This window comes from Mytilus trossulus, chromosome 3 (assembly GCF_036588685.1).
Source record: "Mytilus trossulus isolate FHL-02 chromosome 3, PNRI_Mtr1.1.1.hap1, whole genome shotgun sequence".
In the NCBI taxonomy this organism is placed as follows: Eukaryota; Metazoa; Mollusca; class Bivalvia; order Mytilida; family Mytilidae; genus Mytilus; species Mytilus trossulus.
In genome coordinates, this window is record NC_086375.1 from 88291730 (window position 1) to 88316265 (window position 24536).

General features: G+C 31.8%; 1 protein-coding gene across 1 annotated transcript; it reads left to right on the forward strand.

Moving 5' to 3' along the window:
• Positions 1-336: 336 nt before the first annotated feature.
• On the forward strand, positions 337-8430 carry LOC134709822 (somatostatin receptor type 5-like). The gene is made up of 2 exons (XM_063569958.1): positions 337-481; positions 7183-8430. Exon 2 carries the CDS (start codon positions 7234-7236, stop codon positions 8341-8343), a length of 1110 nt encoding a protein of 369 aa, XP_063426028.1. The 5' UTR covers positions 337-481; positions 7183-7233; the 3' UTR covers positions 8344-8430.
• Positions 8431-24536: the final 16106 nt, after the last annotated feature.

Consider the following 24536-nt stretch of genomic DNA (forward strand, 5'->3'; position numbering starts at 1 on the left):
TAGAAAAAGTGTCCCAAGCGGAGACTGTTGTGACTTAAAAAAATTTTCGTTAGCCACCTTCTTCTATTTATATGGATAGTCGACCTTCGTATGGATAGAAACAAGTGCCTGTGTGTGCATATTATATTGCATGTTGTTTGTTCTGTTTGTATTACTGAATATTAAATATTTGTAATCTTGTCAATGTCAGCTTAATAAAGCAAGGTATTATTTCACCAAACTGTTAACTTTCAGTTATTCGTTGTATTGGATTTTCTGCGTTCACAATGCGCCACTGTCGACTGATGGTAATATCCAAGTCGAGGCTTCCCTCGTCAATATTACTTTGTAAGACAGCCAATTATGGATTATTTGTACAGTTATAAGTGAAATACTTTAACATACTGTGAATTGTAATTTAACAACCAACGATATCAAATTAATGAGGAGCCTTCAGTGTGTTTGCGGGAATTACAATTCTTAAAGTATATTATCTTTCAAGGTATGTGAATAAAAAAATTAATAACACAATTTAACTTATATCGTCAATTTTAAAGTTTTTTTATTTCTTTTCTTACTACATTGCAAAAGGTAAACAGATATACACAGAAACACAAGACAACAAACACCGGGAACTAAACAAACATTTAAACCATGTACATCAATAAGAACTATTAGTTTGTTTAGGTAAAGTTAAATAAACTGGGGTTTTATAGCTGGCTGTCGGTATGGGGTTTTCTCATTACTGAAGGTCGTACTGTTGTCCATAATTGCTTACATCCTCTTTCATTGATCTTTGGTGAAAAGTTGTCTAATTGGCAATCGTACCACATCTCCTTATTTTTATGTTAAACTTAGTTACTTAATAAAAAAAAGCATATTCATATACTGTACCTTTGTATCGTTCATTTATAAATATATTGACCCGTTGAGATACATAATTATAGGCAATTTTTGTTATTTCTGATTGTATTTATAAATAATACTTCAATGAAAACTTGGATTCGTTAAATAACTTTTAATGATTTTTTTTGCAAATGGAATCATACTTCCACCATATATACACTGCATTATGGCTATCATTTTCAATAAAATGAATATCAAAAATAAGAAAGACAAAAAGTCGTTTCATCTATCATAAATGTTGGTAAGGATATTTCCATGTGAAATCCTGATAACAAGTGCTTAAAAAGAACATCGATTAATTAATAAGAATGAGTGCATTTGAATACGTTTCATTTGCATATTTATAAAATCTTAATTATTGGCAGAAAATATTTAGGACTAAGATTTGCAAATCTATAGTGCAATGGTCACGCTGAACAATGATGATCTAGGCTGAAGCGCGATGGTCCGTTCAATATAATGTGCAATCGTTTATCTGAAGATGGTAGTTTGTTTAAAGTCTACAAATGATTTTGAGAAGCAAATGTAGATTTTTTTAATTGTAAGTATATACATCTTCATTCATTAATATCTTTGTCTGTCCTTAACCACAGTTGGAAAATAAATTAGTGGTCGTCCTGTTTGATTTTCTACATGTGGATATAAATTAATTCTTATTAACATTTGATCTTTTTTTGTCCCTCATTTCTGTAATATCATATTACAGAGATAAAATTGAGAATGGAAATGGGGAATGTGTCAAAGAGACAACAACCCGACCAAATAAAAAAACAACAGCAGAAGGTCACCAACAGGTCTTCAATGTAACTAGAAATTCCCGCACCCGGAGGCGTCCTTCAGCTGGCCCCTTAACAAATATATACTAGTTCAGTGATAATGAACGCCAATATTACAGAGAGTCTATCTGCGGACCCGTATGTATTAAAAAAATGTCACTCTCCATCGTATGTAAAAAAGAAACTTTTTATAGATTTAAAAGAAACAAAGTTGCCACAGAAGGTTAACATTTCCATATCTACTAATCCTCCCGTTTCTCTTGGCATTTACAGTTTATATGGCCCTTATAAACTTAAAAATTCTGAAAAACAAACAATTTGGCATCTACATTGTTATGCAATAATTGAATTGTAAACCACAACACTTTAGCGTTACCACCATCGCACTTCATGGTAGCTTATACAACAAGATAGCGTCAAAATGCCACATCGTGACTTTCAAATAGTGGCAAAACATCCCACATGAGCGTGACCATCGCGATTTGCAGTACCATTGCGATTTAGAGTTCTACAATACATCTAATATAAGAATGGACATTGCCCTCTTTCATACAATAGTTTAACTTGTAGTTGCATGGAAAAAACAGCGTAATACGTAAGGTCATGGATATAGAGAATAGTGACTAAACTTCAAACTTGCCTTTCGTGAAAACTGTAAGTGTTATATTTTAATGTATTTTCCCTATACAAAATCCTTGCATATTGCAGTGAATTTAAACACTATGTTATGAAAAGTACATGTTAATGTAATTGTGTTCGAATCGCTTCACTGGATTTGCATTCATCAGGAACGCTCAAAACCAAGTATTTGAAAGCCATGTACATACAAGAATTGAAACAGTTGAAGAGATATATTAACGTTAACGGGCATTCTACTATAGTAGTTACATATCACTCTGAGATCGTTTGAGTCTTGGAATGGAATGGATATAACACTAAGATAGTGTACAGTGGCTGATCCAGACATTTTTAAAAGTGGGGGCCCGCTGACTGCCTAAGAGGGAGCCCGCTCCAGTCACGCTTCAGTGATTCCCTATATCAGCAACCAATTTTTTTCCCAAAAAGGGGGGCCCGGGCATCTGCCCCCCCTAAATCATACTTGTGTAAGCATACATTTAAAATGTGATATGACATTAAGGTGATACAAGTTCAACAGTATTGATATTATAAAAAGAAATAATAAACAACATGTAAAGCAGCCCCTATACATTGAAAAATCCTGTGTCAAAAAAAATAAAAAAATAATAGTTATAATACAATATAAGTATTAATAATAAAGACAGAATGGAGAAAAAAAACAATTTATCATAGAAATTAGAAATAGATTTCAGATTTATTCTTATGACCATCCTCGTTCAATAAAGGATAATACTTCTAATGTAAAGGTAAATGACAAAACAAAACGAAAAGGCGTTGTATGTTACGTGAACCTTATACAAAAAAGAAGATGTGGTATGATTGCCAATGAAACAACTATCCACAAAGGACCAAAATGACACAAACATCAACAACTATAGGTCACCGTACGGCCTTCAACAATAAGCAAAGCCCATACCGCATAGTCAGCTATAAAAGGCCACGATAAGACAATGTAAAACAATTCAAACGAGAAAACTAACGGCCTTATATAGGTAAAAAAAAATGAACGAAAAACAAATATGTAACTCATAAACAAACGACAACCACTGAATTACAGGCTCCTGACTTGGGACAGACACATACATAAATAATGTGGCGGGGTTAAACATGTGAGCGGGATCCCAACCCTCTCCCTAACCTGGGACAGTGGTATAACAGTACAACATAAGAACGAGCTATAAAAATCAGTTGAAAAAGGCTTAACTCATCAGATAGACAAAAAATAAAAGTCGACGTGGCCGGGTAGTTATACATCCCGACACAAAAAGACACAATGAACAGATCTGAGAGTACTCGCAGTTATCTGACAGCTAGTTCAAAGCCACTAACAACTAATAAAAAAATCATGCCTCTAAGACTAAACACTCAATCCGTACACATCCAATTATTTTTCTTTAAAAAAATGTTTTATATTTAACATAAGATAGAAAACGGATTCGTTTAATATTTAGCAACAACCCCACCATACAGCAGAAAACACCCCAAGTCCACCAATGAATATTCAACGTAGAGAGTAAATCCGGTAAGCAGAGGCGGACATGTTTATTATTGAGACTTAGTGTAATAATCTTGTGTTTTATAAAAGTGAATGACAATGAACGCATAAAATCGTAACATATGATAACATTGTGTAAAAAGAATCATTTTGCATATATTTAGGAAATAAGTATTTTAACGGAATGTCGAATGACGTTTTTGTACTGAGAAAATAAAAAGCAGTTATATATTTTTTTATATAAATTAACTGCTGTGTAAAAAAAGCCATAACTAATTCATGATTCATTATATCAAATAATTTGTTTGACGATATGTCGGGAGTAATAAAGTATTCATTCATTCATTCAATAACATTTGATGCAGGTAAAAAATTAGTAACTATGGTATTCATACTGTCTGAGTCGAAGTTATTTTTGACACGTTTCCATTGCGCTCGAAATATACACGATATAAGTGCGCATACTCTTATTTCTGTTCTGGTTGAAAGAGCAAAACTTTATTTTGAATTGTTCTTATATACTTACTTTTCTTAAAACAATGTTCACAATTTCAACAATAAGGTTTCAATTAATATATAACTACTCTTATTGTCACGAGACCTAAATGTATTGATACAAATTATTATTGAGAAAGTGGATGTTGGGTATATATACGTCAATTAAATATCTTCCCACATGTACTTTGATCATGATCATCTCTGTTTTAATGTAAAAAAAACCCTTCAAAGTCAAGAGCGCTTCAAAAATAAAATTAATATAAATATTAAATCAATATGAATTATTTGAATAATTATTTACATTATATCGAAAAACAATTCACGTCAAAGAAGAATGAAATTTAATTTTAACTGAAAGTGCAAAATAGACTGAATGTTTCTATTATCTTTTTGTAAAGTACAAAACAAAAACGTATATGTTTTTATGTATGTATGTTGTTGAAAAAAATAATTTATACTGTTTTTGGGCCGTCTAAATCGTCGTGCTCTGTAAAAAGTAGGATATTTAACACCAGAGATAAATAATTGTGGGTTATTTATATAGGTTCACCTAAATAAATTGGTTTTATACACACAAAACTATTTTTCACGTGCACCTTATAGTGCCTCATGCATGAAGAGTGAAGTCATATAGCACGTGACCGATGCCATTATAAATTTGCAATCGAGTAGTGTGGTCGATTCTATAGACTAATCTCTCCAATGATGTTTATTTTATTGTATGTATATCATGTAGTATGTATCTTAGTTTATTATACCTTAATAAATATATATTCTATGTTTTGTTGTGTATAAAATTAGATTGAGTATCTGTTTATAACGTACCTATTTATTAAAAGATGTGGCATTAGTGCCTTGATGAGTCAACTATCCATCCAAGTTACAATTTATAAAAGTAAACCATTATAGGTGAAGGTATGGTCTTCAACACGGAGCATAGGCTCACACCGAATAGCAAGCTATAAAAAATAAAAAGTAAAATCACAAAAATACTGAACTTAGAGGAAAATCGATTCGGAAAGTCCATAATCACATGGCAAAATCAAATAACAAAACGCTTTAAAAACGAATGGACAAGAACCGTTATATTCTTGACTTGGTACAGGCATTTCAAATGTAGAAAATGGTGGATTAAACCTGGTTCTATAGCGCTAACCCTCTAACTTCAATGACAGTCTCGTCAAATTCCGTTATATTTACATTGATGCGTTAAATATACAGACACAATCAATACAATAGTCAAAATATGGATACATCAGTCATCATCGTATAACAATTTCAAAAGGAACAATTTAAAAGTCACTTAGAACACAAAAGGGTCCCATAAACTACTAATGTAAATCATTCAAATGGGAATACCAACGGTATAATCTATATACAAAATTAGAAAACACTTATGAACCACATCAACAAACAACTACTGAACATAAGATTCCTGACTTAGGACAGGTGCATACAATTGCAGCGGGTTTAAACGTTTTAAATGTATAAAATTGAAAATGGAAATGAGGAATGTGTCAAAGAGACAACAACCCGACCATAGAGCAGACAACAGCAAAAGGCGACTAATGATTCTAAATAATGCAGCGAGTAACTCTCGCATCCGAAAGCGTCTTTCAGCAGCCCTCTAAACAAATGTGTTTATTAGTTCAGTGATAATGGTGTCATACTTAACTCCGAATTATCCACAAGAAAATAAAATTAAAAATCATACAAGACTTACAAAGGCCAGAGGCATATACATAGATTGTCATTTCATTTGTACACTTGCAATTCTCAAAAAAACATATGCTGTTACACGGAGGTATATGCATAATTCATAACTGACATTTAAAGATAGATATATGCACGGAAGTAAATACATATTTTTTATGTACATGATAGTTTTATCCATTTCTAATGTCTGCATCTTATCTGCAGTTATGATTTTCAGACAAAGCAAACGTGTTACCTGTATATCCGAAAGAAAATTAAAACGCCTTTTTTTGTAGAAACGACAAGACATAATTGCTTCCTTTCACGCAATGTCTATCCTGAATGGAACTCTTAATTATAGAAAATTCTTACTTAATCAAGACCAATTGGAAGAATAAAGAAATAATGTCAAGCTGTTTTCATAAATACAAACTGAAGAAGACTCAATATGAGTGCAGGTTATATTATCTAGGTTGTTAAAAGAGTTGACAACTTAAAAAGAATATTAAAAAATAGAAATCATTGCCTGTTAAAACAATACCATAAAATACTGTAGCCTCGTAAGTTTTGTAGCTCAATCAATAATATAGAACTAACAACCATTGTTGGACATAATTGGAAAAAAAAGGACACTTTGTAGTAGTAGTACACTTTAGAGTAACAACTAAGAAAACAAGTAAGATATTACAGCGTGCCTCTCAAAATTACATCCCTTTCCCATTGGCATTCGCATGGGTAAACATAACCATTTAAACTTTACGATATGTTATACGTCACAGAAATAGTGAGTTGTCACCTGGGTTGAGTTCAATATCGTAGCCGCTACGTCGTGCTACGTAGATTTTGACTATTAAACGTGAACCTATAGACTAGTTGCTACATATATATTGATTGCAGCTATGTAGCGGCTACGTAGCTGCTACGATATTGAACTCAACTCTGGTAAAAATTGAATGACATGATGTTCGGTAGAACTTTGGATTAAGACACAAACAAGACTCTAGAAAAAACACAAAAACGCACCAAAAAATTTCTTCAAATTCAAGTTGGTATGCCTTTCATCAAAACTTAATATAAAAATTATCAAATCTGTTTACATTACGAAGGGTATTCATTGAAATTAACACGAAACATAATGACTAATTGCGAATAGAACTTAAACAAAATTTCTCTAATTTTCCTTATCTTATGTAGGTACAGAAAACCAGATGGATATCAGTTGTATTCTCATCGGAAGTATACTTCATGTTTTATATATCAGTCGACCTTGAAACAGACATTATGACCTCGTATAACCATACATTAGATATTGAAGGAACATTTATAGCGCCAACTAGCGGTACAGATTTTGATATGCGGAAATACTCAATACCGATTCTATGTATAATCGGATTTATAGGAAATACATTGTCCACTGTTTTGTTTTTAGGAAGATCTTTACGTGGATTTTCATGTTGTGTCTTTCTTGGTGTACGCTCTGTCACTGACAACGGATTTCTTGCAACGTTGTTCATAGCATGGTTTGATTTTCTTGATGTGAGGCTATTTCACACCACCGGTATTTGTCACATAATGGTATTCCTGGCATACATTTGTAGTTTTTTGTCAGTATGGTGTGTAGTATGTGTAACGATAGAAAACTATGTACGTGTGTCCTATCCTTTACTTGTCAAGCTGTACTGCACATCTAAAACAGCATGGATGATAATACTTTTTCTAACATTTTCATCATTTTGTATTTATAATATGCCACTATGGAGTAACGAAATAGCAGAAATATACCAGTCATACTATTGCGTAACGAAAGAAGAATTTCAAAATTACCAATTAGTTCTTACCTATATTGACACCGCAGTGACTCTTATAATACCATTAATTATTATATTAACACTTATGTTCATAATAGTGTACAAAGGGTTCCGAACATCGAAGAGAAGACTAAGACTTGGACATCATAGGAGGAAATACAGGTCGACGCCGTCGTATGGTACAGTAACCGGGCTTCTGACGGCTGTATCAATAACATTTCTATGTCTACATACGCCTATACATATCTTCAAACTGAAAGTTATCATCGAAACAATTTCAACGAAAAATGGCATGAAAGTAAACCCGACGGAACGAACGATTGGTAACGTATTTCAGGTTATGTACTATTTGAATGCATCTGTAAATATTCTTGTATATTATATATGCGGTGGTAATTTCCGAAAAGTATTTAAGAAAGTATTATGCAAAGATGTGTCTTGTTGTTGCTATGGTAAGCAGGAGGAGGATAGGTTATCTGATGCAGGAACAACAGAACTTACAAGTATACTTGACAAAGGGGACGGGAGAACAAGAACGTCTCTTTAAGTAATCAATAGTTTCCAACTATATAAGTATTGTTATAGCGATTTATAGGATGACCGAAATGATTTAATATCAATTGAATTATCGACATGTGTGTTTATCCTTATTTTTATTGTTGTTGCTATTATAAATATTATCATTGTTATTATTAAGAATATTATCATTATTATTATTTTTTTATTAACAGAATAAATAACGTTCGGGTTCATGACTGTTTATTCCTATATATACTTATGATGCTTATTTTTCCATGATTTGTTAGACCATATTGGGTATTGTCTAATGTTCTTGGCATCCATAGTCATTGTTAAGACGAAAACACATTATGGTACATATTTAAAATATTCAGTTTCCCTTTATATATATATTAAAGAAAACACGATATCTTAAGCGTTTTATACAAAAACACTATTGGATCCACGTATCAACAGGCGGAGGAAGATGACAGATAAGAAGAGGACACGTAGAGAATAAAAATATAATGTATACACTGTACAATAACAACTGTAGTTTGTTATAGCCATTTTTGTCGGTTTCCAATATTATTTCAGCGGGAAATAACAAAGTTATATGCATAGATGCATGCAAAATTGAAATTTGTAGAACTTACGCATGCTGTGATATTCACCAGTTGTTTATTGTTTATTACAAATGAATATAAGAAAACCTGTGCATATACCTAACTTTACAAACAATGGCTATGCCGATTAAGGTAATGCTAGTATTCTTATATATTGTTTTTTAAAAGTTGTCTTTGTATTTTGATGCAGGCGGTTTCACAAGTACGTTTAGAAATCCTCTTTAGATCCGTAGTTGATCTGTAGTGAACCGTATATAATGAATTTAATGCGCACGTGCATTTTTCTATTAAGTTTTGTTTACAAAATTTAAAAAATGAAATACAAAAAAGAAGAAAAAGACGTAATGTCATGAAACCTCTCAAGGCAACTACAATACCGACATCTAGAACTTAAAGGATTCACCAATAACACAATACTTAGTATGTTATTGTACAGGGATATTACAAGCTTGCATGGCGTTCAGTCAGTTTTATGTTCATTGTCCATTCTATATACCTTTGTTACCTGGCAAAGAGAAACCACTCAATAATTTGTGATAGCCATCAACATTAAATCAATACGAGAATAATTGGAAATGATTTGTCATTGATTATACCTAAGCAAATTATCACATGAAATACTAAGAAACAACTAGCTATAACCATGATTAACATCTACAGAAGAAAGAGATAACAAATTTTACGAAAAAGCTATGACGTGGCAATCAGTTATTTTAATCTATATTTGTCAAACTCTTCCATAGTCCAACTTAAATACATGAGTTCATCGTATTTGAACGAAAATAAACAATTCAGTATTGACAAGGGGAAGGATAAGATCAAGATAATAAAGTTGGTGATCTTTCTAATTGTCAAAAATAGAAATTGATTAATTCGAGCCTCATGAAGATACCAGAGGGACATTCAACTTATTGTAGGTCGAAAAGACAATTGACAACGCAATGTCTAAAAAAGGAAAAAAAAACAGACTTATAATACTATTTATATATAATTAGTTATCAAAGGTACCAGGATTTTAATTTAGTACGCCAGACGCGCGTTTTGTCTACATTAGACTCATCAGTGAGGCTCATATCAAAATATTATAAAGCCAAACAAGTACAAAGTTCAAGAGCATTGAGGATCTAAAATTCCAAAAAGTTGTGCCAAATACGGCCAAGGTTATATCTATGCCTGGGATAAAAAAATAATCCTTAGTATTTCAAAAATTTCAAAGTTTTGTAAACAGGAAATTTATAAAAATGACCACATTATTGATATTCATGTCAACACCGAAGTGTTGACTACTGGGCTGGTGAAGCCCTCGGGGACGAAACGTCCACCAGCAGTGGCATCAACCCAGTGGTGTACACCAGACGCAACATAAAACACTAAAAATGAAGCAACACGAGCTTCACCAAAAACTATTGGTGATATCTGGTGCTCTAGAGAGTATCCTGCTCAACATGTGTAACCAATTTTGTAGCTCATGTTTTTACAAACCCGTCAAACAGTCTAGTTCCGTAGTTCATATTCGTGGAAAGGGAAGGAGATCGTCTTCACGACATAAGGCACACGTAAAAGAAAGGCGAAATATATCAAAGGGTCAATGCATGAGTCATAAATAAGATGACAAATATACATGTAATTAGGAAAATCCAAAACAGAAAGTACGTTATCAAATGCCAAAAACAAAATATGCTAAATACTTTTACGCCTTATTCCATCATACTATGTGTATAAAGCTTCCTGGCTAAGAACCCTCAGTTGTTCGTCATTTATTCCGGTTAACACACTATATGAAGAAGCTTACTATTATCTTTATTGTTAACTTGTTGAATACACATGACTTATTTGTTATTGTACGTTAAGCTAACAGCAATAAACCAATCAATAAAAAAAGTATTGCAAGGTTTCATTTAAAGTAGAACTTGTTGTATAGTACCTTTTTTGTATGTTAAATGAATAATTGGCTAACAGATTTAATGTGGGATTCAAACAAATAGCAAAAATTAAACATTCTATTTAAATGTCGACAACTCCAATGGACACATATGGTTTCATTTCTATATTTATCCACATTTTATGATGGGAGAAAACGGTAAAATAAATTGCATATTAATCTAAGTTACATAAAAACAGTTATCATTGGTATTTATAATTATCTCCGATGTTGTTAGCTTAGAACCAGTATATTATACATCGACAATGACCATGATCATGTTGAAGTTCTCTGTCATTGTTATGAACAATAATTTTATCTTGTTATATTTGACAAAGAAATGTAACTTTACTCCACTTATACGACCACCTTGTAATTACATCACGCAAAAGTGAAGCATGAGTCTCAGCTTCAGAACTGTATCAAATACTTGTTACAGTAAACCCCGTAGCAACTAAAATAAAGCAGATACAAAGTGAGGTGCATACTGAATAACTCGCATAGTGGTTTATTAAAAGGTGTACTATCCTAAATTAAAGTACCAAACGATAGACGTTTATAACCGTATCGAGTCATTTGAATAATACGAAGCTATAAAAGCCCTGTAACACATGAACAAAATTCCCCAAATAGCAAACACAAATTAATTATTCCGATATAACATATCTAAAACATTTTAAACGAGGTTTCTGACTTGCAACACATACATATATTTCATAGAATATATATATATATATATATATGACATTTTCTACCTTTTAAACAAAGAAAATACGTTGATGTGTTTTTACATAAATTTTTTTAAAGTTCTTTAAAAGGAAATGTTTCATTAAATTATGACGAGTAAGCTGATATCTGCACATATGTTTACTGTACATGGCAGATACGTTAAAGTACATGCATCTTCCACGGAAACCCCAACAATCACTCGGATGAAAATAAAAAAAACCAAGGTGAAATGATTAATGATGTAATAAAGGGTCATTGAAAGATTCACGAAGAACAGCAATAAAAGCGCTGGTACTTGGCTTTGTTTGTTTTTTGTCTGTTTTGCCGTACGTGAATTGATATTGTGTCATGAATGAATATACTCCACGTTATTTGTTTTTCTATTATCATTAGTGATAAACTCATTTATTCTCAAACCAGTTCCTGGTTGCATGTTATGGTTATCTTCACTCCCCTTTGTTTTTATAGCGATTAAGATGATGACACAATGTTGACTGCTGTACCCCTTTTTTGCCATTTTTTGTGTTCACTAGTCGTCAATATAATGGAGTTTGTTGCGACTGTGATATAAGACAGAGATTATGCTAGCTATAAAACTAGGCTCAGTCCATCATTTACTACATAAGATAAGAAAATGCCTGTACCAATTCAGGAATTCGACAGTTGTGATCCCTTCGTTTGATGTGTTTGAGCTTTTGATTTGCCATTTAATTATTGACTTTCCGTTTTGAAAATTCCTCTTTGTTCAGTAATTTTGTGATTTAAAATTTTCCACATTTGTGTTGGTGTTTGTTTTTCTTGCACTTCGGTGTTTCTGTTGTTCTATTGTTTCTCCTATTGTTGATATAATTCCCTAGATTTTCGGTTGTTTCCCAGATTTTTTTTGTTTTTGTATACTCAAAATATTATTATTTGACAGCTTCATGCCCATGTTACCTTATTTGGTAAGGAACATTGCATATGCAATGTTTTTTTCTTTTTGAAGAACCTCGCCGATTCCGATAGTCCTGTAAACAAATGAGACTTTTTTTGTCATTTTGTTGTTGATTTTCTTTAAATTCACGTAGAGCATGATACTTTGATGGGGTTATAAGTACGTATTTGTCTACATGTTATCCTCTTCTGCTCATGAAATGTACAAAACCGAGGTCTTGTCTGCATGTGTGAAGAAACTTCAAACCACAAAAAGAACAGTATACGCTTAATTTATTTTATTGAAACTGAGAGTCTTTACCTTGAATTTTTGAAAAATTTAATTTGGAGCAACTAATTATGCATAACGAAATTTAGGTTTTAGTGTGATAAATAATATGGAAAAAACTCAAAAGGTGTCTGTTATACTCTAAAGATGGCTAAAATATAAAGAATGAATAAATTCTGCTGAATAAACGTGTGAAAGTTATAATTATATATCAATTTTAATTAATATTTCTGCCCTTTTTGGCGGGATTATCTCCCATTTCTATGCAAATCTCCATAAGAATTTTGAAATCATTATTTTTTAGTCTTCCTCAAGGTATATTTTGTGGGACTTTTTTCTGTGTATGTTTGGTTTATAATGCTAATGATTCAAACTTAAACATCCTCTGTTTAAGGTAAGGTTAAAAGTTATGCTACATTGACCGGACTACTACAACAATGGGTACAATTTGCGAAATCCTACTGGTCGATCTGTTTTGAACACATAATAAAAATCCGTGCAGAGTATTGAAGAACAACAGAACATACCTGTGATGCAAAGTTCTTTAAACTCTGTGTTCAGTTCAATATCAAATATATTAATGGTGTCCTGCCATTTGACTCAATGTTATTATTTGAGGGCGTGATCTTAATATTTATGATACTACCGAACATAATGAAATTCTACACAATATCTTTTAAATGTAGTGGTACATTGTAAATATAAATGTAGTATTGTGCTAAAATATATAAGCCTTATTCAGAAGGGAAGTAGTACGATACTGTTATCAAGTCATTAAAGATAGCATTTATAAAAAAAATAATGCAAATAAAGTCATAGAGAAATGTCGTCAGAAATAAGGATATTTATTCTAAAACCGGTTGTCGGAATGATGCGGATCATGTACTAATATTATTATGTTACTTGATGTTGCTCATTGACCTTTTCCTAAGTTTCTGTAAATTTGAATTCTTTTAAACTTAGTTTTGATTTACGTATTGTTGTGTGTGTGTGTGTTTTTTTTTATATTGCACATCGTCTAAAGGGGGTTGATAACTTACAAATCATTCCAAACCCCGCTGAATTTTTGGGCCTATCCTTAAATTAAAACCTCGGGAATTTTTATATGTTTTTGTTTTTACTATGGTTCATTTATATATTTCGATTTACGACGCACATTTGTGCTGAACTAGTATACATTTTTTGAAAGCTCAAGATGCCGTCCAACTCTGGTTTGGGAATTATATCACTGTGTTAAAGACCCATTGTTGACCTATCACTGCTGTCTGTTCTATGGTCAAGTGTTGTCTCGTTGGCACATTTCCCATAATAATTCTCAGTTTTATAATCTTCTATTACTCCGATATTCTGACTATCAAATGTTTCTATGAATCAACGAACTGATACACATTCGATAATACATGTATCCTTTTTTGGACAACACAATGATTGTTATCTTAAATTTGATTTTTAAATCGTACCAGTTCCCACGATTGATTATGTTTACGTTTGAGAATTATATACTGGTATTCGAAATTAAATACAATGACATGATTTCTCTTTGTTTGCTTAAGGAGAAAATAAAGATTCATTATCCATCTAATGTGATTCTTGGTGAATTGTTCATCGTTAAAGTGCAAATTAAGAAAAGAGTAGACCTAACTCTAGTTTACTTAAGAATGATCAAAAACTTATCTCAATTTTTAATTTAATTTAGTTTAGTCGTGTTGAGTTTATTTAGTTGCATGAGGGAATCCGAAGACAATAACTTACTTTAAAAGTGCATGCACGAAATATATAATTTGAAGACAATCAAATTACTATTATATATCATGACTGAAACAAGTCCCACGCACCAGGATGGCAATAATGCAGGATTCGTTAATATTAAATATGTTATGTGTTATGTTATAAGATTTAGTCTTTGTCAAAGTTCCTTTTGCAAAACACCACCTTGTTATTAGTTTCTTTATCAATTTACCATTCATATAAAATATAAAATAATAAATCAAGGAAGGCGAAAGGTCGGAATAAAATGTTGTGTAAAAGTAAAACAACGCTTTCAACCTAAAAACTAATTGCATCATATGATACGATTTTATATGAACTCTAACATTAGCTGTACATATCTAGTACGGAGGCCCTGGATTGCGAATAAGTCATATTCTTATTTTTTTGCATAGCCCTCCAGGACTTCCATACATATTACAGCATACAATACAATAATATAAAAAAAACTGTGCTTGTTTTTATTACGATTTGTTTACCCATAAGGAAACATATTATAGAGTTGTATCTTTATTTTCTTATTTCAATTTGGATAAAATTTAACAAAGTTAACTATGATTGTTCTTACGATTCAAACAACTGACTGGTTATTAATAATGACAATACATTTTATACCTATTTGCTTTTCGTTTCAAATTAAAACAATCTTCCAACGAATAAACAAATCTACCCCAGTAGTTATTTAAACGTAATTTTAAAACTTCCCATGTTTAATTAGGAACATTCTAATTAATAGGAAGATTATCTACAATTTTACATAGCTGCTATGATTTGTTCGTGTTTTCCGATATCGTTTCCACTCTACATAAACTGCTAATCAAAACAAAATTAGAGAAGAACTCAGCTGTATAAGTAGAAAAAACAGAAACATTATAAAACATTTTAATCGAAAAATTAACTATATCCATGTAGTCCTTGTGTAATTTATTCACCCAAGGAAAAACAAAATAAACTTTACATGAAACATTTGATATAGTTGAATTCTAAATTATAATGCTTCAGAGAGTTTCTACTGAAACAGTTGAGTCTTTCTATAATGTTGTCTTGATTATTAACCCCCTGAAGAGTTGGAACGACATATTATGTTTTTATTTAAAAATTTCAAAAGTCATCATTACTACAAATAGAACATAATTTGTACAAATAAAGGCAACAGTAGTATACCGCTGTTCAAAACTCATAAATCCATGGACAAAAAACAAAATCGGGGTATCAAACTAAAACCGAGGGAAACGCATTAAATATAAGAGGAGAACAGCGACATAACACAGAAACGTAACACACACAGAAACGGACCAAGCATCAGAAAAAACACAACGAGAATAACAAATATAACATGACAACCACATACATGAATTTGGGATAGACAAGTATCGTGCCACGTCTTATCTCAATATCTCAAAAATAAGAGAAAACACAAACGACTCAACGTTAAAATGCAACACACACAGAAACGAACAATACTATAACAATGGCCATCTTCCTGACTTGGTACAGGACACTTTTAAAGGGGAATAAAAGTGGTGGATTGAACCTGGTTTTGTGGCCTGCCAAACCTCGCACTTTAATGGCAAAGTTAAATATAACATTGAGATGACAACATAATATTACAGGACTACAATACAAATAAATAGGAGAACATACTAGACAAAGAAAAACATGATTAATAGATAACAAAAAGCATCAGGTTTAAAATTCAATACGCCAAAACGCGCCTTGTCCACACAAAAATCAACACCGACGCCCAGATATAAAAGATCGAAAGTGAAAAAAGTACAAAGTTGTACAGCACTGAAGATCAAAAGTTGAAAAGGTTTCGCCAAATACGGCATTGTTTTTAAGCCCGGGATAAGAACATTCTTATTATATAGAACAATTCATGCTATTGCAAACAGTAAATTTTATCAAATGTATATGAAAGAGTTAACATAAAGAAACTGAGGTATTAACTAATTACAGAAAACTAAACCCGAATACATAACGCCAAGATATAAAAGATCGAAAGTGAAAAAGGTACAAAGTTGTACAGCACTGAAGATCAAAAGTTGAAAAGATGTCATCTCAATGTTATAGATGGTTTCCAGATCGATGGTATCAGCATATTACATATGTGGATGAAAACTTTCTAAGATTCATATATATCTATGTATGATAAATATAGGTGTGAGTTCGAATCCCACTGAGAAAGGGGAAAAAATTGTCAGCAGAAAATCAAACTCTAGCACTGTTGGGTGTAATTTGCAGACATATTTGATAGAATGGTGTCCCTATTGATTTTGAGTGGTTTTGAGATGTTAATTCAAATGTAACAACATATGGTTTAATCTTACCTTGACATATGGGCCAATTCAATATAATAAAAGTAATATCTATATTTCATCCTCAATGTTATGATACTGAGGAAACTATTACTATGACCAAGGTCATATGTACTAAAGATAGATTTCTGTAGACAAAAAAGGATGTTTAAATTTAATCGGAAAAAACATGCCACCAGGACGCATAGAAAGAGACACCTTTAAAACATGGCAATAACACCACCCCATATTTCTGAATCTTGCGATATATAGTGATGCAGTAGTATGTCCGTGTATTAATCCTTCCGTTAGTCCGTCTGTCCTACTTTTGACACCTTGGAACCATTCTAAGTATCTTACTTCAACTATAATCCTTATCAAATTATACTGTTTTTTTTATTTATCCGAAAATGACAATAGACTTTAACACATCTTCAAACTACAGTAAACATACACAGACTTCTTATACGTTCAGGTATTTCACATCCATTTTTTTATGGAAATATTCTTTATAAAGCACAAAGGTGTAAGTATTCACCTCAGAAACTAACAAAACCTTTGAATAGACTTATTAAGAAGGGATATAGATACGATACTGTTGTCAGTTCATTAAAGATTGCGTATCTTGGCGTTAATATTGATTCACTTATAGGGTCTTTGCATCGGAACTAAACCCATTTATTAAAAAAACAGTTGTTGGCATGACACGGATTATGTTCTTCTCATATATTATATGATGGTATGATACTAAACTCTTAACGGGAAGGATTGTGTCTGATGTTCATATGATGAAATCATAATCTTTCAGTCAGTTTAACTGAAGTTTGGGGCTGGCATGTCAGTTAACTGCTAGCAGTCTGTTGTTCGTTATGTATTATTGTCATTTTTTTCTTCTTCTTTGGTTACATCTTCTGACATCAGACTCGGACTTACCTTGAACTGAATTTTAATGTGCATATTGTTATGCGTTTACTTTTCTACATTGGCTAGAGGTATAGGGGGAGGGTTGAGATCTCACAAACATGGTAAGCCCCACCGCATTTTTGCGCCTGTCCAAAGTCAGGAGCCTCTGGCCTTTGCTAGTCTTGTATTATTTTAATTTTAGTTTCTTTTTGGAAATTAGTACGGCGTTCATTATCACTGAACTAGTATATGTTTGTTTAGGGGCCAGCTGAAGGACGCCTCCGGGTGCGGTAATATCGCGCTACATTGAAGACCTGTTAGTGACCTTCTGCTGTTTTTTTTTCTATAGTCGGGTTGTTGTCTCTTTGACACATTTCCCACTTTCATTCCCAATTTTATACGTTATGTGCACACATCCGCCTATTTTTCTGAACCCCTCATGAGTATTTAACGAAACATTAGCTTTGTTTCATCATGTTTTTACACACATTGAAAACACATATATGGGTTTTCTTTGGTAGAAAACACCCTTCATATATTTTTATTAAAATTCAATGTGCCGATCGAATTTCTGTTATTGATAGACTTTATTAAATGTTATTGAAAACGAGAGAACGATTAAAATGATAAATTTATATTGATGTTAACTATACGTGAACAATACGTGAAGCATAAAATATTACAACAAAAGTAATGTAAACAATATAAAATGTAGCTTTATTCATTCATCTGTCATTCCGAACGAAAATATTTGAAGGATATGTGATATCAATTACATCTGTTGTTCCGATACGAGGATGTAAACAAGTAAGTTTCATATCGAAATATGAAATAAATATACATCAAATTAATCAAATCACGTCGAATAAAAGCAAATAAAAAACTACAAATAAACTATAATGCATTCAAAGGGATGCATTATATATTAACTTGACATCTGATATATATAATTATCTTAAAACTTATATTATTGAATGGGTATAAATAAACTCATCATATATACCAGGATTGAAATTGTATATTAAAGACAGACGCGCGTTTCGTTTACAAAAAAAAATCATCAGTGAAGCTCAATTTTTTTTTTTAAAAGGCCAAATAAAGTACGAAGTTGAAAAGTATTGAGGATCAAAAAATCCTGACAGCTCTGCAAAATACAGTTAAAGTAATCTATTCCCAAAGTATTTGATGTATGGAACTACCATTTGTGATAGTGTCACAAAACATTTGAGAACGAACATTATGAAAAATAAATTACTGGTAAATAAGGGCATTACTTGACAAGTTTTGTGTAAACAGGAAAAAAATGATACAACAAAGTTATTGATACATAAACGGGTTAAAATCTGAGTGGGTCTATATAATAGCATGCCATATGCGATCTTTTAAGACCAACATGTTGCAAAGCACCTGTCATTCCATCCATGAGAAATATTTTGTCGATTGATAAAAGCTCTAAATAACATCCTTTTGTGTGTACATAACATCACATAATTTTACTAGATGGCGAACTAATATATTGACAATTCAGTTTTCCTCTCATACCCTTTAGACAATAATCAAAGAACAAAATCAAGAATATTCAGAGCGGTCTGATCGATGTGTTTTGCTTAGAATTTTAAACCAAAAATCTAGAACTTATAAAAAAGGGAGATGTGTTATGATCGCCAATGAGACAACTCTCCACAAGAGACAAAAATGATACAGAAATTAACAACTATATGTCACCGTACGGCCTTCAACAATGAGGAAATCATCTTTAACTATATCGGATACTTTTATTACTTAAGTTTCATTACACACAACGTTTAAGTGTTGGTTTTTGAAAGTACTCTTTAAAACATCTTTTTTTATAATTAATATAAATGTAATCAGCAATCAAAGCCGGGCTCGAAAGTTACAACAAAATGTATCATTTAACAATCTATTCAACGGTTTATGCTTTGTTACATAAACAAAAACAAATGGCCAACGTAGGCACAAGTATCGTGTCTGCGGGAGGGATAAAGAGTACGTTATTAAACAACTAGGACTTTTTTAGTTAATGTCACGGTGTTAGAGTTCAAGTTGTCTTAGTTACAATAATATTGGTAGCTGTAATCAATTGAATGTTGTTGAATTCAGTGTTTTTCGAAGTGAATGCGCAACAATTCCACTCATCAAATGTTCACTATTTTCAGAGACTAATGGTTATTTTGGTACAACTGTAACTAAATCTTAAAAGATTTATGGAATTTGAAATATAATCCTCAGCTAGAACAAAAGACTGTCATGAAGAATATTTGATAGAGAAAACTTAGATCTAGTGTATCATAAAACCCATATTTAATGTCCTAATTATTTATTTATTTCACAATTTATCTCCAATCTTAAGTACCATGCAACATATTCTTAAAATACCAAAGACGTGATAAGTATTATTTATGGATAGTCAATATCTTGAGTTCATGTGAACTAATGTGAAACTGGAATATATTGTAGGACTTCACAGCCAGTTGTCAAATAACTTACGGGAAAAGACTTAGAAAAAGAGGTGCAAATATATAATTAAATAAATATATGTGATATATTTGTCTACAATGTTTCTTATATTATATATGTTACTTATACGACGATGAGACCTCGTGTGAGAACAAAATGGCTCCACGCAGACTTATAACAAGTAAATACTGGATCCCAAGTTCCAACACACATTATAAACTTTTGTTGGAATTCATCGTTGTCGTTAACACGTAAAGGCGTATATTGATACACTGTACATGGATAGAAAGTTACTCTTTCGAAATAAAAAAAGGTGTGATTGAAAGGCATCAACACAGGTTTTTCTTTACCACAATCTATTTATTATTGTTGACTGATGATTCCAGTCGCTACTTAATGTATATCACCTGTCACCTAAAATATATCGATTATCCAGTAGTAGACAAAACCTACAAAAACAAACACTACATGGTCATACAACATGAAGTATTCAAACATAACATTTGGTTGAATGCTAACCCAGTATACATAGACACATGCATTCTCGTAGCTTTTTAAGACTGTTTGTGTAAAAACCAAAACATTACCTACCAAAAGAGACCAATATGAACTTGAAGGTGGAACAGGAACACTAGAAAAACCAAGAGACCTACCTATAAAAGTAAACCATTCGGACGTACCGCAGATGCATTATAGATATTGTTTTCTAAAATATCAGCTGTACAAGTGTATCTTTCAATTTAGTTACCACAATCTTGAAGATTGTGGAATCACTCTATGAAACTGATTACTAAACTGTAGTCAGCAACACGATAGATTCAAACAGACCAATACCAATTACGTATCCTTCTAAACTAAAAGTGTTTCCTAAATTTTGTTTTGTCATACTTCAATCTTGATGTTTATATCGTTTCTGATGATAGGATTGTTGTCTATCATACTTACTGGAAAATATGATCACATTTGAATCTTTTATAGTCGACTTAATATCTGTCTTAGAATTTACATGAACCAATGGTTTATGGACATAATGTAATGTGCTATTCTTTCGTATATTTAGTTCATCAGCTCATATAAGCATTTTAACCTAGCAAGAAATATAAAAACTACTGAAAAACACGGTTTTATCCAGTTTTCGACAATGATCAATTTATATTTTTATAATTTTGTTTGCAATTCCCTATTTTTTTTGTCATGATGATGTCAATTTTGAATCGATAGAATATTATTAATTTCTCCCTTGGTATTCAGTGAGTTTAATTCCCATATTACTTAATACCTACTATACCTCTTTGACATTTAATACTACTCATGTTCATGTTAGGAGTGTCTCATGTCCCTATCCGTATTGATTCAACTGAAACATATGCAATTTCGTTTGTCAATAAACTGGATGTGAATGAAGATTGTCGATTGCATTTGACGGTGCTAAATAGCTTAAAACTAATATATATTGTAATAATCTCATTTATTATTTCACCCTTACAGATGATGTATAAATATACTTACAATACATATAAATAAAGGCAACAGTAGTATACCGCTGTTCAAAACTCATAAATCCATGGACAAAAAACAAAATCGGGGTAACAAACCAAAACCGAGCGAAACACATTAAATATTAGAGGAGAACAACGACACAACACCGAAACGGAACACACACAGAAACAGACCAATCATCAGACAAAACACCACGAGAATAACAAATGTAACATGAAAACCAAATACATGAATTTGGGATAGACAAGTACCGTGTCACGTCTTATCTCAATATCTCAAAAATAAGAGAAAACACAAACGACTCAACGTTAAAATGCAACACAAAGAGAAACGAACAATATTATAACAATGACCATCTTCCTGACTTGGTACAGGACACTTTTAAAGAGGAATAAAAGTGGTGGGTTGAACCTGGTTTTAAGGCATGCCAAACATCGCACTTTAATGGCAAAGTTAAATATAACATTGAAATGACAACATTATATTACAGGACTACTAAACAAATAAATAGGAGAACATATTAGACACAGAAAAACATGATTAATAACAAAAAGCATCAGGTTTAAAATTCAATACGCCAAAAACGCGCCTTGTCCACACAAGACTCACCAGTGACGCCCAGATATAAAAGATCGAAAGTGAAAAAAGTACAAAGTTGTACAGCACTGAAGATCAAAAGTTGAAAAGGTTTCGCAAAATACGGCATTGTTTGTATGCCCGGGATAAGAACATTCTTATTATATAGAACAATTCATGCTATTGCAAACAGTAAATTTTATCAAATGAATATGAAAGAGATATACACAAAGAAACTAAAGTATTAACTAATTACAGAAAACGTATCTAGCTTCTAATTTTCTCAAAATGGAGTATGAGTTGTTTGTCTAAACACAATAATCATATAGTTCTCGATATACTCTGTCAAGTAGATCAAATTTAATAGTCATTAAAATCTACTATTGTGCAACACATGAAGAAAAACGTGACTTGTCTTTTTTTTCAAATGTTAAGAAACAAGAATAAATAATTTAATTGTCTCTTTTAACCTTGATGATTCAAGTTTATATACTTGAATATTTAAAAAAAAAAAATGCTTAAATTTCACACTTATGATACAAGACTAAAGGTACCTTGATCCTATCTTTTGCCAATAAATGCTAAAATTCGGGTTTTTGTAGAATTAGAGAAAAACATGAACAATGGTGTATACAATATATATAGGAAGATGTGGTGTGAGTGCCAATGAGACAACTCTCCATCCAAATAACAATTTTAAAAGTAAACCATTATAGGTTAAAGTACGGCCTTCAACACGGAGCCTTGGCTCACACAGAACAACAAGCTATAAAGGGCCCCAAAATTACTAGTGTAAAATCATTCAAACGGGAAAACCTACGGTCTAATATATATAAACAAAACGAGAATCGAGAAACACGTATATATTACATAAACAAACGACAACTACTGTACATCAGATTCCTGACTTAGGACAGGTGCAAACATTAGCAGCGGGATTAAACATTTTAATGGATCCAAACCTTCTCCCTTTTTCTGAAACAATAGCATAACATCACAACATAGAAAAACATACGATAACATATCAATTGGCAGACTTAACTCACTCAAAAAACGTATGATACAATGACTGTTTACAATCCAAGGTGCATTACTTTAATTTATTTCGGTAGGAAAAGATTGATCAGAACACAAGGGTGTCATTAACTCAGTTATCAGAACAAAAAGTAATTTAAAAAAATAGTGAACTCCGATGAAAATTCAAAACTGTATTCCCCTTATCAAATGGCAAAATAATGGAAAAAAACCCCAACTCAAACACATCAATATAATTGATAACAACTGTCTTGGTACAGGCATTTTCTTGTGTAGAAAATGGTTGATTAAATCTGATTTTGTAGCTAGCTAGCCCCCTCACTCGTTTGATTGTCACATCAAAGACACAACAATATGAAAGCAAATCAAACAGATACAATAGGTACAAATTGTGTTATAATCTTAATCACTATAAAATGAGTACTTCAGTACATAACAGTATTTTCTTTAATTATCCGTTTATAGTGTTCAGTTTTATTAGGCAAGTTAATATTAGGTCATTTTCTGTCATACAGCTATTATAAAAGAGGGACGAAAGATAGCAGTGGGACAGTCACACACATTTTTAACTGTGTCCTTTCTTACATTACCTTGTCTCTTAAGGGCATACGATACAATTTTGATCCTGTATTTACAAGTTCATGAAAATTTGCATAAAGGCTATTTTTTATCTGATTTAATCAAATATGTTATAAAACATATACCTTCATGTGCTACTTTTTGAGTAAAATGAGGTCGAAATTTTGTATATTTGCTCAAAATTCAGATTTGTGGACGTAATTTCTTTTTCGAAAGAAAGACATAACTTTTTTGTTATAAAAGATAAACACAAATTGTTTTTTGTTAAATAATCGGTAAATTCTGTATTTTATAAATATCCAAAAAAAATATGCAATTTTATATTCAGAAATAACTCATATTTATCAAATGTTCATGAATTGAGGAAAAAACGTAATTTTTTACTGCATGTTTATCTAAATTAAAAAAAAAATCCTCTATTTACAGTTTTATAAAATTTGGATCACATAATCTCCCTGCAAAATGAAACAAAATGCCGTTTTGAAAAATAGGGGTCCATGAACTCGTTTTCAAATTAAATCAGTTTGAATGATAAAAATCAGTCGAAAATGCATCTTTTCCCGATATCTCACAGTTTGACGTCGCGAAAATAACAAATTACGTTAGCAACGTCATTACCTTCCCCGTAAC